Source organism: Bos taurus, chromosome 5 (genome assembly GCF_002263795.3).
Source record: "Bos taurus isolate L1 Dominette 01449 registration number 42190680 breed Hereford chromosome 5, ARS-UCD2.0, whole genome shotgun sequence".
Taxonomy (NCBI): domain Eukaryota; kingdom Metazoa; phylum Chordata; class Mammalia; order Artiodactyla; family Bovidae; genus Bos; species Bos taurus.
In genome coordinates, this window is record NC_037332.1 from 103857225 (window position 1) to 103870316 (window position 13092).

The following is a 13092-nucleotide window of genomic DNA, read 5'->3' on the forward strand; positions in this document are numbered from 1 at the left end:
CCGGCCGGGGTCCGCTGGGCTCACGGCTAAGCCTCAGACCCGGAAAGGTCTGTCCAGGGGCCAGCCTTCGAACGAGCCTTTCATTGGCTTACCCCCTGCCCTCCCCCGCCCCCATGACCTCTACCCCTCCCGCCGAGCCGTCTGATTGGCTGTTCCGCGTCCCCCTGGCGTCTCATTGGCTCTCCTCCCTCGCCCAACATCCCTGCTCCCGCACGGGTTTCTGTCTCCCAGCAGAAAGCGCAGCCATGAATCCGTTATTCGGCCCCAACCTCTTCCTCCTCCAGCAGGAGCAGCAGGGCCTGACCGGACCGCTGGGGGACCCCTTAGGAGGCGACCACTTGGCCGGCGGCGGGGACGTGCCCCCGGCGCCGCTCGCCCCGGCCGGCCCTGCTCCCTACTCGCCGCCGGGGCCGGGCCCGGCGCCCCCCGCCGCCATGGCGCTCCGCAACGACCTGGGCTCCAACATCAACGTGCTCAAGACCCTCAACCTCCGCTTCCGCTGCTTCCTGGCCAAGGTGCACGAGCTGGAGCGCCGCAACCGACTGCTGGAGAAGCAGCTGCAGCAGGCGCTGGAGGAGGGTAAGCAGGGCCGGCGGGGCCTGCCTCGCCGCGACCAGGCCGTGCAGACCGGCTTCGTCAGCCCCGTCCGACCCCTGGGGCTGCCCCTGGGCTCCCGGCCGGCCGCCGTCTGCACCCCGTCGGCGCGGGTCCTGGGCTCGCCCGCGCGCTCACCGGCTGGCCCTCTCGCGCCGTCCGCGGCCTGCCAGCCAGCGCTCTCCACCTCCGCCTCCACCGCCTACTCCTCGTCGGCCCGCTTCATGCCCGGCACCATCTGGTCCTTCTCTCACGCCCGCCGGCTCGGGCCGGGACTGGAGCCCACTCTGGTGCAAGGGCCTGGCCTGTCGTGGGTGCACCCCGACGGGGTGGGCGTCCAGATCGACACCATCACGCCCGAGATCCGCGCGCTCTACAACGTGCTGGCCAAAGTGAAGCGCGAGCGGGATGAGTACAAGCGGAGGTAGGGACCGGGAAGGTGGGGACGGGGCTCAGCTCAGGCCACACTCAGCCGCGGCTACCTGTCCAGAAGCACAGAGCCGCTGGGGCCCAAGAATAAGGGAGGAGTAAGTATGAGTAAAGTTCCTGCTGTTTAAGGAGGAGCTGGGAAGTCCGCAGATGAGACTGGAATCCACAGAGAATGCAGAAGTCAGGCTCGTGACAGGAAGGAGGAGTCTAGGAGCAGAATCCTGCCGGGAACCCTTGTTTTTCATATAGGCTGCAGCGTTTGCACGGCTGTGTTAACTGTGGGGTTTTATGATGTGTGAAAGGGACGTTGTTCTGAGAAGTCGCATCTGGGCTACCACTTATATCCCCCTGCCAGCCTCAGCCCTCAGAGCGATTTTGTGATATAAGCTCCGAATACTGAGCAAAAGTTAGAAGCAAAAGGTGTACCTTTAATTTGGGAGTCTAAATGCCATGAGAAGCTGGGGGTGGGGGAGGGGGGTGCTGGTTGGGTTGAACCTTGGAGGAGGTGATCCTGACACTGCCCAGGGTTTCCAAAACAGTGTCCATGGTAGCAGCCCCTGCCAGCTCTAGTTCCACCGCCGCTGAGAGGCTCTGGGGCCCTCAGGGCATTTTTGGAAGTTGATCAAAAAAGAGGGTGTGGGGAAGAGGGAATTCCCTAGGGAAAGGTGAAAGGCCTGTAGTTGACCCAGGGTGAGTGAAAGCTGGGGGGGATCTGAAAGTGCAGAAGGAGGTGTGAAGAGGGTAGCAAGGACCTGAGTAGGAGGAAGCTGGAAACATGGACACACCAGTGATGGACTGCCTCACACAGCGCAGCTGGGGCAAGCCCTGTCGCCCTGAAAATGAAGCACTGGCTCTCGGCAGGAAATCCTGCAGGGTAGCCCAAGGGGCCCGAGGAGGGGATGCGATGCAGGAGCGCTGGCTGCATCCAGGGGATCCCCTAATAACCAGCCTGTGAGGACAGAAGCTTGAGTACAGCCAGCACTTTGTAGACTTTGTGCCCAAGGTACCATGACTGAAGACCAAGGAGATGAAGGCTCAGGGGGAGGCTCTGCCTTCAAGTTTAACCTCTTAATGATCTACTCTGACCCCTTGTGGACAACCCTGGGAATTACCCTTCCAGCCTGGTAAAGTGGAGATTTGTGTCTGGTGGGGACTGGCTGAATGTTCTGGGGAAGGACTGCTGGGTCTGGCGGCGACCTTCAGGGATCTGTAACCGGCCAGAGTCTAGCAGACCACAGACCAGCAGACTTTCTGAGGTTGAGTTCTGCCCTCATGCTGGCTGGCTTCTTTAGTGGCAGTTTGTGATTTAAGTGTCCTTGGGACTCTCAGCTATCCCCAAACCATCGTTTAGATCCACCCAGAACCATTCTGCTCCTGCCCCACCCCCTGCCCCTGCAGGAGTTAATTGACACAGTCAGCAGTGGAACATGGACAGTTCTGGAATACATCCATAACCACAGGAACAACTGCTGTTGTTGGGGCGTTTTGTTTTTTTCACTGGCAGAGTATCTGTCCTTGGTCCAGCTGTCCAGGGCAGCAAAGAGTTATTCCTCCGGGACTGATGAGCTCATGGCTCTGCAGCACACTGCTGTGCAGAGGGCCCCACGGCCAGGCTTGGCTGGTACGTGACACCGGCAGTCACTCATTCTTCCACCCCAGATCCCCTTGCCCTCGTTCTGTCTCTTTCCAGCGGCTCAGACTCTGGTCTGTAGTCTGGAAGACATGGGCATAGTCTGAGCACTGAACTGGAAAAGAGCTGAGGCCTCCTAGTTCTATGTTCAGCTCCCCTGCCAAGAGTGACCTTGGGTGTGTCTCTTTTGGTCTCAGTTTTTCCAACATCTCCCTGGGCCAACTACAGCGAAAACTCGAGGATGCTATGTATATTTGGAAGAAAGGTGTTCACTCAATGTCGAATACGACATTGCTCAAATTCTACCCATGCTTAGAGAACCTTATAAGTGAGCCCAGCTTTGAACAGAGGTCAAAATAAACCCACTCACGGGAAAATCTGGCTGGAGTACGAACAGAATTCTAGTGAGGTTCCAGATGGTTTATTTTCAGATTTTTTTTTTAAACCCTGTAAGATTTTATTAATCTTCGTCCTTACCTAACTTCCTTGAGTTTCTCCCTGAAACAGTTGAGTTCACAGTCCCACCCTTCCTGGTGCGTGTTCTCCAGGGTTACTGTCCCCTGGTCAGTCTTGCTTGCTTCCTCTAGGGACACAAGGACCCCAGGGTCCTCAGGGTATCACATCCCATGCCCTCATGTTGTAGATGGAGAAACCAAGGCCCAGAAAAGCTGCAGGTCTTATCTAAGAAAACACATAACCTGAATGGGAATGCCAGAATGCAGGGGGAGGAGGACTGGGGGCCGCCAGGGAAGGCTGGGCCCGGAGCCAGGAAGGCGGAAGTGGGCCTGCTCTGAGCTGGCAGGTGGAACCAGGCTGCCTGCCTCCTCCCCACCCAGCCACCCAGGAGGGGCAGCCGCGGTGATGTTGAGGAGTTATTATTAGGAATACTGCAGTGCGGATGTGAGTGAGGAACAGGAGAGCAAGGAGAGATGGACCCGGAGGAGGAGCCCCGGGAAGAGAGATGGAGGCGGGGAGGAGAGGACCAGACCCCAGGCCTGAGTGTGTGTTCTCTGTGTATGTTAGGCCGCTTTCTAACCACCTTTCTGGGCGTTAAAGCTTCTCTTCCGGTGCAGTTCCCCTTCCTTTCTCAGTCTGGAAGAAGTCTTTCCAGGATGGGGAAGAAGTGCTGGGCTATTATGTCAGTGGGGTCCAAGGAGTCTGCTGGTCCAGCCAACATCAACCCTAAGTCCGGGTGTTGCCCTGCCACTGCCCTTCTGCCTCCGTGATGTGGAGGGGGACATGCTGGCTTGCTCCCGGCCCTGGGCAAGGCCCCCGCCTCGGCCAGGAGTGTTTGTTGGCCTACTCCTGGTCTTAGGCTCTGCCTTCTGCAGCTCCGGAGGTGCCACCTGTGGTTCTCATCTCCCACTCTTAACAGGGGACTTTTCTATGCTCCAGTTTCCCTCTCCCCCTGGGTGTGGACGCCTAGTGATCCCAGCTTGTGCCCGGGCACCTCGATGCAGCCCAGCGAGGGCCTCCGGGTGGGCAGTTTCCAGAGCTCGTGGGGGTGGACTTCGAGCACCTCCTACCAGGCTCTTGACCAATGCCATTGATGCCCTGTGTGTCCTGCAGCTGCTTTTGCAGGGTTAATGGTCCCACGGGAGGCAGGGCAGCTCTGTTCTGGTGCAGGCAGGAGAGCAGGAGCCCGGATCTGTGGACTGAAGGTGGGAGACCGGGCTGGGTAGTGTGGGCAGGAGGAGGGGTCAAGGCTGGCAGGACAGCCGGTCGGGCTGGGGCCTGAGCGGGACGGGCCCTGTGAGGGCACAGCGCAGCCACAGTTGGGTGCAGGGCCAGAGGTTCTGGGAAGGCAGCTGTGAGCTGGGCGGTGGGCGCTGGCCAGCAGCCTGGAGCCACACATTCCTCCTGTTGGGGAAGCCGACCCAGGGCCCTGCCTGAGCCAAATAGGTGGGGGGTGAGGGCGGAGGGAAGACGGCCCCCGCACCCAGGTGCTCGCCCTTCACTGTCCGCAGGTGGGAAGAGGAGTACACGGTGCGGTTACAGCTGCAGGAGCGCGTGAACGAGCTCCAGGAGGTGAGGGCCGCCCCGCCCGCCCTCTTCACCATCCTTTGCCTGCTGCTTACTGCCCGCCTGCCGCTCACCTCCGTTGGTTTCTCCTGACCGTAGGAAGCCCAGGAGGCTGATGCCTGCCAGGAGGAGCTGGCCATGAAGGTGGAACAGCTGAAGGCAGAGCTGGTGGTCTTCAAGGGGCTCATGAGCAATGTGAGTGTGGCCTGGTCATTGCTTGCCTCTCGTGCCAGCCCCGCACCAGCCTGGGCTCAGCCCCGAGGCTGCCTGAGGCCTGGGAGCAGGCCTTTCTAGTTTCGCCCGTTCACCACCTGGCGTCCCAGTTGATGTGCTTCCCTTTTCTCCCCCTTGCCTGCCCCCTAACTCAAGAGGAATGAAAGTCCCCTTGGCCTCCATGGCGACTCGGGCCTGTTTGCTCGCAGTGTGGCCCTGGGTGACATCCTGACCTGCTCTGCCTTGTCTCTGTGTCTGTGGAATGGGATAGGATTGAAAGCAAGTGCTTTGCAGGATGGTTCCAAGGTCACGATGTTTGTAGAGGCAGGACAGCAGCAGCTGAGGGTCAGCTAACATTGTCCTTATGATTCTTTCTCCAACGCTCAGAGCTCTGGCTGTGTGCTTAGTCACTCGGTTGTGTCTGACTCTTAATGACCCCATGGACTGTAGCCTGCCAGGCTCCTCTATCCATGGGGATTCTCCAGGCAAGAATACTGGAGTGGGTAGCCATTTCCTTCTCCGGGGGATCTTCCCACCCCAGGGATCAAGCCCAGGTCTCACTTATTGCAGGCGGATTCTTTATCGTTTGAGCCACCGAGGACTAGTCTCTCTCTTTCTCTCTCTGGGAGTCTGAGTTCCAGGAGGAGCCCCCTGCATATGCACCAGGCGCTGGCCCATATCCTCTAGGGGCGCCATGTGGCCAAGGAGCCAGTCATCCTGGGCAGACCACTGGGAGATAACCAGGTCAAGGGGTGCCTTCTGCCAGCAGGAGCCATGTGACTGGGATGATGAGGGGATAGTGCTCATGATGCGGTGGGACCCCCTCACCGCTCCCTGCGCTCCCCACACAGAACCTGACCGAGCTGGACACGAAGATCCAGGAGAAGGCCATGAAGGTGGACATGGACATCTGCCGCCGCATTGACATCACTGCCAAGCTCTGCGACTTGGCTCAGCAGCGCAACTGCGAGGACATGATCAAGATGTTCCAGGTGAGGGTTGCCGGCGCCTCGCCCCAGCCCCGGCGGCCCCACCTCACTGGTGCCCGAGCCCCACAGGGGAGGCCAGAGCCGGGCCCTGGGGTCGAGGCTGGGGGGCGAGGGACGGCCTCTGGAGGGGTCCGGAGCTGTCTCTAACGCCGTCTCCCCCTCCCTTTTCTCCTGTCTGCCTCCTTTCCTCTCTGCCTTTCATCTTCTCTTGCTTCCTCCACAGAAGAAGCTGGTTAGTTTTGCTCTCACACAAGCTTCTCAGCTCCCTGGGCCTCCTGACCCGCTGGGCTCTCAGTGCAGTGCCCCCTCCATCCTCCTGCTCTCCCTACTTCTCTCTCCTTCTCTCCCCCTCCTCTCTCCCTTATCCCCTCCCCCCCCTCCCCCCACCCTCATTCTCTGGCTCCATTTCTCTCCCCCCTCCCTTCCCTCTTCCCTCCCTCTATTCCCCTTTCTCTCATTCTCTGGCTCCATCTTTCTCCCCCCCTCCCCCCCCTTCTCTCATTCTCTGGCTCTTATCTCTCCCCCTCCTCTCCCCCTCCCCCTCTCTCCACTACTCCTCCTCCTCCCCTCCCCCCTCCCCCCCCCCCACTTCTCTCACTCTCTGGCTCTCTCTCTCTCCCCACCTCCCTCCCTCTCCCCCTTCCACTCCCCTTCCCCTCCCCTCCCCTCCTCCTCCTCCTCCTCCCCTCTCCCCTCCCTCTCTCCCCCTTTCTCACTCTCTGGCTACATCTCGCTCCCCATTTCTCCCCCACTTCTCTCATTCTCTGGCTCCATCTCTCTCCCTCCCTTCCCCCTCTGGCTTCCAGATCTGGATGTGACTCAGGTTCTGCTTTATCAACTTCATACCCCCTTCCTCCTTGCGGCCTGAAACTTCCCTCTCAGTTCAGTCATTTCACTAGAAGACTTTTTTTAGAAAAGAACTCCTCTGGGCCATTCCGCACATCTCACTCTGCACATCTCACTCTGGTCCCGGCCAGCCATTTCCCCCGATCTTACTGCTCTGTTTTCTCTGTCTCTCGTCTGTCTCCTAGTCTGCAGCCCCGGCCCCACCCGCGTTTGTCTGCCTGTCTCGGTGATGCTGGTGTTTCTGTTCCGTCTTGTAACTGTGTCTTCTCTCTGTCCGCCCGCCCTACCCGCTGGTCCCCGCTTCCCTCCCTCCCGGCCGGCGCCCCCCCTGCCCTTCTCCTCACGCACCCGGCCTCGTCTCTGTAGTCTCTGCACTTGTCTCCCATTAAGGTCCCGTCCATGGGGGGGCGGAAGCGGGAGCGCAAGGCCGTGGAGGAGGACACCTCCCTAGCGGAGAGTGATGGGCCGCGCCGCCCCGACGGGGATGAGGAGGAGAGCACGGCCCTCAGCATCAACGAGGAGATGCAGCGCATGCTGAACCAGCTGTGAGTCTGCCCGGCCGCCCCGCACCTGCCCGAGGCCGGAGCCCCGCAGCCCCACAGCACCCGCCCCACTGGCTGCCCTGACGCCCAGGCTCCCTGTCTCTAGGAGGGAGTATGATTTTGAGGACGACTGTGACAGCCTGACTTGGGAGGAGACGGAGGAGACCCTGCTGCTCTGGGAGGATTTCTCGGGCTATGCCTTGGCCGCCACAGAGGCCCCGGGAGAGGTAACCAACCTCCCGGCCTTGGGCCCCAGCTCCTCCTCCCTGGGCGCCAGGCCCATCTTTCCACCCGCCGGCCCCTCCGAGCTCTGTCTTCCCTCTGTGGCCGCCATCCGTCACCTGCTTCCTCCTCGTCCTCAGTCCTTGTCCCCAGTCCTCATCCTCGGTCTCTCCAGCTTCCTTTAACCTCATTCTCTGTCTCTCTCTCTCCCTCCCTGGCCTTGCCCTGTGGCTCACCGTGTCCCATCCATCCCTCCCCTCTGCTTCCCCCACCTTCCCTTTCCACTCCAGCAGCCAGAAGACAGTTTGGAGAAGGTGATTAAAGACACTGAGTCCCTCTTCAAAACCCGGGAGAAAGAATATCAGGAAACCATTGACCAGATCGAGGTAAGGCTGAGAGCTGAAGCCGAGGGGCCCCGGTTCTCGGGGGGTCCTGAATGGTACTGCAGGACACCAGGGCCTCTCCGTTTCCTCCTGGCAGGAGAAGGGCGATCTCCACACTGGGTCCTGAAGACCTCAGGCTGGGGAGGGGAGGAGGCAGACAGATGTAGGTTCCAGTCTCAGCTCTGTGACTTACTGCTGCTCTGACTTTTATCAGGCCTCTTCTCTCTGAGCCTGCTTTTTTTTTTTAATATTTTTTTCTTCAGCCATGTCAGGCCTTAGTTGCAGCACGTGGGATCTTTGATTGCGACCTACGGATGCTCTAGTTGTGGTGTGTGGGCTTAGTTGCTCTGCAGCACGTGGGACCTGAGTTCCCTGACCAGGGATCATACCCGAGTCCCCTGCGTTGCAAGGCAGACTCTTCACCACTGGACAGCAGGGAAGTCCCGAGCGCACTTCTTGGTTGGTAAAGTGGGGTCTTAGCAGTACCGCCTTCAGGGGCGATTGAAGGTCAGGCGAACTCCAGTGCAGGTGGAGTGTGGGGCATCTGCCTGGCAGTCAGCACCATCGCAGCCACTGTGATCACGGTTGTTACTACAGTCAGCGCTGCATCGGGGTCCACGCCGCTGAACTTGACCTTCACCGCAGCCTCAGCTCAGCCTTCGAGCCATGGAGGAGTCTCCATGCTCATTCCCTCACCTGGAGGAACTTCACCGAGCTGGCGAGTGGAGCCGGTGCTTTAATGTAAACTCTAGGCTGGAGGGGCTGACAGGAAGAATTTGTGACACCTGGGACGAGGGTGCTGCGGCCAAGATGCCACGTGATTCCGGTGACCCCGAGGCCAGAGCCTGAGGGGTCCTTTTCATGCACTCTGTAGTTGAGGCTGGGGGCTTCTAGAACGCTCTGCCTCTCTCCAGACCTACTGCCCTCACCGAGGCGGTGGCTCCTGAGGAATTATCTTCCTGTATCCTCATTCTTCCAGCACACAGCAGCTGCCCTGTTTCTTTAAGCAAAACCTGCTCCCATTGTTTACTCCCAGGCAGACTGACACTCAGTTTTAAAGACACAGCTGGGGGGACCTTCCCGGTGGTCATGTGGTTAAGACTCCATGCTTCCTCTGCAGGGGGCATGGGTTGGATCCCTGGTCAGGGAACTAAGATCGCATGTGCTGCACAGCCAAGAAAAAGGAAAAAAAAAGAAAAGGTACAGCTGGATATGTGCCACCAGCTGAAGAGCTGGGAGGGGGCCCCCACTCCTCTGTCAACACGCATCCTGCTCTCCCCCTCCTCACTGCACCTAGGAGGTCCTGAGGGGTCGGGAGGCCGTTGCTGCTGGTTGTCCACCCGGGGCTCCGGAGGTCCTTTATCTCAGTGACCTTGGGCCTGCAGGGACCCTGGGATGGAGGCAGGGACCATTTCCATTACTGGATGATGAGAGAGACCCAGGCCCAGGTCTCCGCTCTCGATCTGCTCCCAGCCTCACCCCTCCACCCTGCCCCACCGCACTCGCCGGCTTTTCGGTGTGGCCTTTGGGGTCGTCTCCTTCCCGCAGCCCTCTATAAACGTAGAGGCTGATGGCCATTGTAGCCTCGTGTTCTGCTGGGACATGTTGGGTTCATTTCTTCCTGCTACCCCACTGAGTGCTGGGCTCCCAAGCACAGCCCTCAGCACTCCCCTCTAACACCAGCTCTCCCGAGGGGCCTGGGTTGGGATGAAAGAGGGAGCCAGTCTGGACAAGCGCTGGCGGCACCCTGCTTCTTTCCTGGACTGAATGAATGGTCAGCTCCTCCTGCCCCTGGATGTGCTGCTGCCGGGGGCGCGCCTGAGACCCCAGCTCTGGAACCAGGGCCGCGGTCCAAGTTGTGCTCACTGGGGCTTCTGACCCACCCAGGCCACCGTCTCGCCCCATGTCACTTTCCTAACTGTCTCTTTGTCCGGTCCTGTGACGGTTTGCTTTTCTGTCTGAGTTCCCATCCTTGTGGCCCAGTTCGGATCATTCACGGGTGGTTTCTTGCCCTTTGTCTTTGCTCTCGGGCAGTCAAGCACATCACCCTGGGCAGTTTTGTTTTGCCCTCACCCGCTTCCGGCCCCTATTCTTTGTCCCCAGAACAAAGGGAGGCAGCAAGAGTGTCTGTGTCCCAGATTGTTCACGGTCTCCGTGCCTGCCTCTCAGTTCCACCACGGAGCCTGTGGGCAGAGTCAGGCTCTGGGAAGGAGACTGTGTTTCCTTGACTCTGAGCCCCGTCTTTTCACACGTAACAGTCCTTGACTCAGGCCGCAGCTTGTAGCCAGTCAGACATTCAGCGAGGCAGGCAGTCCTTCCACCCGTCTCTGAAAAGAGCTTACATGTGAACGAAGTAATGAGAGGAAATCGGTGGTGAGAGCGGAGCCCCTTTCCACAGGGCCCAGCTGGCCCTTGTGCCGACAGTCTTGTAGACGCTTCTCGAAGTTGAGTAATGGCTCAACTTGAGGGTGCACGCAGGGGTGGGTAGGCCCCAGCCTGGAGCGGGGCCTGTCTGTGGGGGACAGTGCTGTATGGGCAGAATAGGCCCCTGTGGGGAACCCCAGGAGGAGGCCGAGTGCCTCAGGAACATTCTGCCTCTCTAGGGCCTCCGCCCCCTCCTCACTGCTCTTGCTGTGAGTCTCTTCAGAGAACTCTGGTCTCCTGCATCAGACTCCTTAGCAAAAGCCTTTGTGGGCGAGTTTCCCCAGGGAACATGGAACGATGGCGTATCCAGTGCCTTCTGCCTCGAGCTGGTTTAGTTTTGAACCTGAGCCCTTCACCTCCTTCACGGCTTGGCGGGTTAGCCTTCTGGGAGCACGGGCAGGGGCGGTTGCTGACCTGATGGCCCGCCCCCCGCAGCTGGAGCTGGCCACAGCCAAGAACGACATGAACCGCCACCTGCACGAGTACATGGAGATGTGCAGCATGAAGCGGGGCCTGGATGTGCAGATGGAGACCTGCCGCCGGCTCATCACCCAGTCCGGGGACCGGTGAGGGCCCCCCGGGTGCAGGTGGGGAGGGGCAGTGCCTGGCGCCCCTCAAGGGTGAGCCCTGAGACCCACCCTCTCAGCAGATGGAGGATACAGGAGTCCATCATGGTTGCCTGGCTGAAACCTCCCCATGCCCTGCCTCTGCTGGTTCCCCTGCTTAGAAAGGCAGCTGAAAACCCAACAGTCACAAAACTGCTCCATAGACGCAAAACTGGGGCTGCAGAGCGTCTCGGGGTCCCCAGGTTGAGGTGGGGACTGTCTCCCCCCTCAAGGTGGACTGGGGGAGGTGGTGTCCTCCCCTCCCCACTCCCTCGCCCTGTGGTCCTCCTCTGCCTGAGACGTTACTCTCCTGCCCACCTGGGCATCATCAGGCTGGGATGGGCAGGGGTGCCAGTCCTGACGGGACTCCTGCCTGCCCTGCCCCAAGGTTACAACCAGTGTTTTTTTCTAGAAAGTCTCCTGCTTTCACTGCGGTCCCGCTTAGCGACCCGCCGCCACCGCCGCCAAGCGAGGCTGAGGACTCCGATCGCGATGTCTCCTCCGACGGCGCCATGAGATAGGGACCTCCTCGTGCTCGGCCTGCCTGCCGGGACCCGCCGCAGCAGAGGGCTGGGGGCTCACAGAAGGGAAGCCCATATCCTGTGGCACCAGCCTGGCCCCGGGGACTGGGTGCTGCTCCCCGGCTTCCTCCCTCAGTCCTCGGCCCCTCCAGGGCTCCGGGCGTCTGGAGCAAGGCTTGGCTGCCCTTTCCGGGCCACTCCCTGCACAGCCGGCCCTCCTGCCTCCACGCGGGTGTCTGCTGCTTTCCCACCTGTAATGCTGCAGGAGCGCTTGTGGCCCCTCGCCCTCTCCACCGAGTAAGCAGTGTGATTGTCCTTCCTTCCTTCCCTGTGGCCTGGGGCCAGCTGGCCGTCTTGATTCCATACTGGTGCTAACTGGCCCAGGCACCGGTATGAAGGGGAGGAGGCCAGACCTTCCGTGGCTTGTGCAGCAAAGAAGGAAGCCCTCCATATCACAGGCGGACTGAGTGGGTCTGGGCAGGGTGCGCCTTCCTCCCTGTTCAAGTGCTCATGGCTGGCTGCCCGTCGACAGCAGTGACGTGGCTCTGCCCCTTCCCTCGTGGGAAGTGCCACACGTTATAAGGACCTTAGTGCGTCTGGGCAAGGCAGCTTTTAGGTTGACTGGGTGCAGTGTTGTGGAGAGAGAGACAGAAGCTCCTGTTTGTCTCCGTCCCCACCGGGTGGCAGAAAAGTTGAAACTGCGTTGTGTGGGAGTGGGTGGGCAGGCATGGATGTGTGCGTGCACACGTGTGCTCAGGGTCTCGGTTTCTTCAAGCATCAGCTGCAGGTGTCCTCCGTGTCTCACACACGGAGACCCAACAGGCTGAGTGAGAAGATGTCCCAGACTCAAAAAAGCTTGGAGAACTGGGGCAACGACACCGAGGGTCCCTCCGCGTCACTGCCTGAGGCAGACTGGGTGGAGCTGATGTTTGAGTGGAATCTAATGAAACTGGCGAGTATTTATTGAACGTCTGTGTCACTGTTTCCAGCACTTTCTGGTGGTGGCTACACAGTCCTCTGCAGTGTATGCTGCTGCGTCGCTTCAGTTGTGTCCGACTCTGTGCGACCCCACAGATGGCAGCTCACCAGGCTCCCCCATCCCTGGGATTCTCCAGGCAAGAAGCAGTGTGTGCTAGTTCCCAGCATTTTCCAACACGCAGGTGCAAGGCAGATGCGGAGATTGGAACTTGAAAATAATGGTGCCTCAGCCCAGGTTATCAGCACCAAGTCTGTCCTGCTTCCCAGTAAGACTACATGCCTCCACCGGTGACAGACAACCCAGAAGCAAAGCCATCCCAGCCCTCCCCTTCTGCAGATCCTAGGAGCTGGGCACCTGCCTGGTCATACTGCAGGTGGTCACTAGGGCACAGACACTGAGACAGAACTGGGACCTAGTTCTCCCAGGCTGGCCATGCTCCACACTGTTGCAGAGGTCAGCTAACTGGCTGGAAGCCAGGTGGACTCTATCCAACCTGACTTCCTGTGCCAGTGTCACCCTCAGGGGGCAGGGCTGCAGACAGTATGGCTTCTGGATACACACCACCAGGCCATTCCTGGGTTCAGCCATGGCAATCTGGCACACATTGGGGCCCAGAGCACCCAAAGGCCTCAGGGAGGAACCCAGGATATGAGGCGTGACCACTAGACCAGGGCAGGGTTTCTGGCAGCTTGG

The 13092-nt window shown here is 59.8% G+C and overlaps 1 protein-coding gene across 5 annotated transcripts; it reads left to right on the top strand.

The window, feature by feature from the left end:
- Nucleotides 1-228: 228 nt before the first annotated feature.
- On the top strand, nt 229-12388 carry IFFO1 (intermediate filament family orphan 1). Of its 5 annotated transcripts, none has more exons than XM_005207116.5 (10): nt 229-1018; nt 4621-4681; nt 4775-4870; nt 5740-5880; nt 6101-6109; nt 7090-7268; nt 7372-7492; nt 7778-7873; nt 10730-10860; nt 11312-12388. In XM_005207116.5, the coding sequence occupies exons 1-10, from the start codon at nt 246-248 to the stop codon at nt 11418-11420; spliced, it is 1716 nt and encodes a 571-aa protein (XP_005207173.1). In that variant the 5' UTR covers nt 229-245; the 3' UTR covers nt 11421-12388. The 5 variants fall into 5 exon arrangements, with proteins under 5 accessions (XP_005207173.1, NP_001421788.1, NP_001076849.2 ...); NM_001434859.1 differs by having other exon boundaries at nt 7114-7268; NM_001083380.2 differs by lacking the exon at nt 6101-6109 and having other exon boundaries at nt 7114-7268.
- The last annotated feature ends 704 nt before the right edge of the window (nt 12389-13092 follow it).

What these genes read in the sequence shown, in the direction of transcription:
- IFFO1 (XM_005207116.5), top strand. Translation starts at nt 246, where the DNA reads ATGAATCCGTTATTCGGCCCCAACCTCTTCCTCCTCCAGCAGGAGCAG. An exon ending in CGGGATGAGTACAAGCGGAG is followed by an intron (nt 1,019 to 4,620) that starts GTAGGGACCGGG and finishes CACTGTCCGCAG; the next exon opens with GTGGGAAGAGGAGTACACGG. An exon ending in TCAAGGGGCTCATGAGCAAT is followed by an intron (nt 4,871 to 5,739) that starts GTGAGTGTGGCC and finishes CTCCCCACACAG; the next exon opens with AACCTGACCGAGCTGGACAC.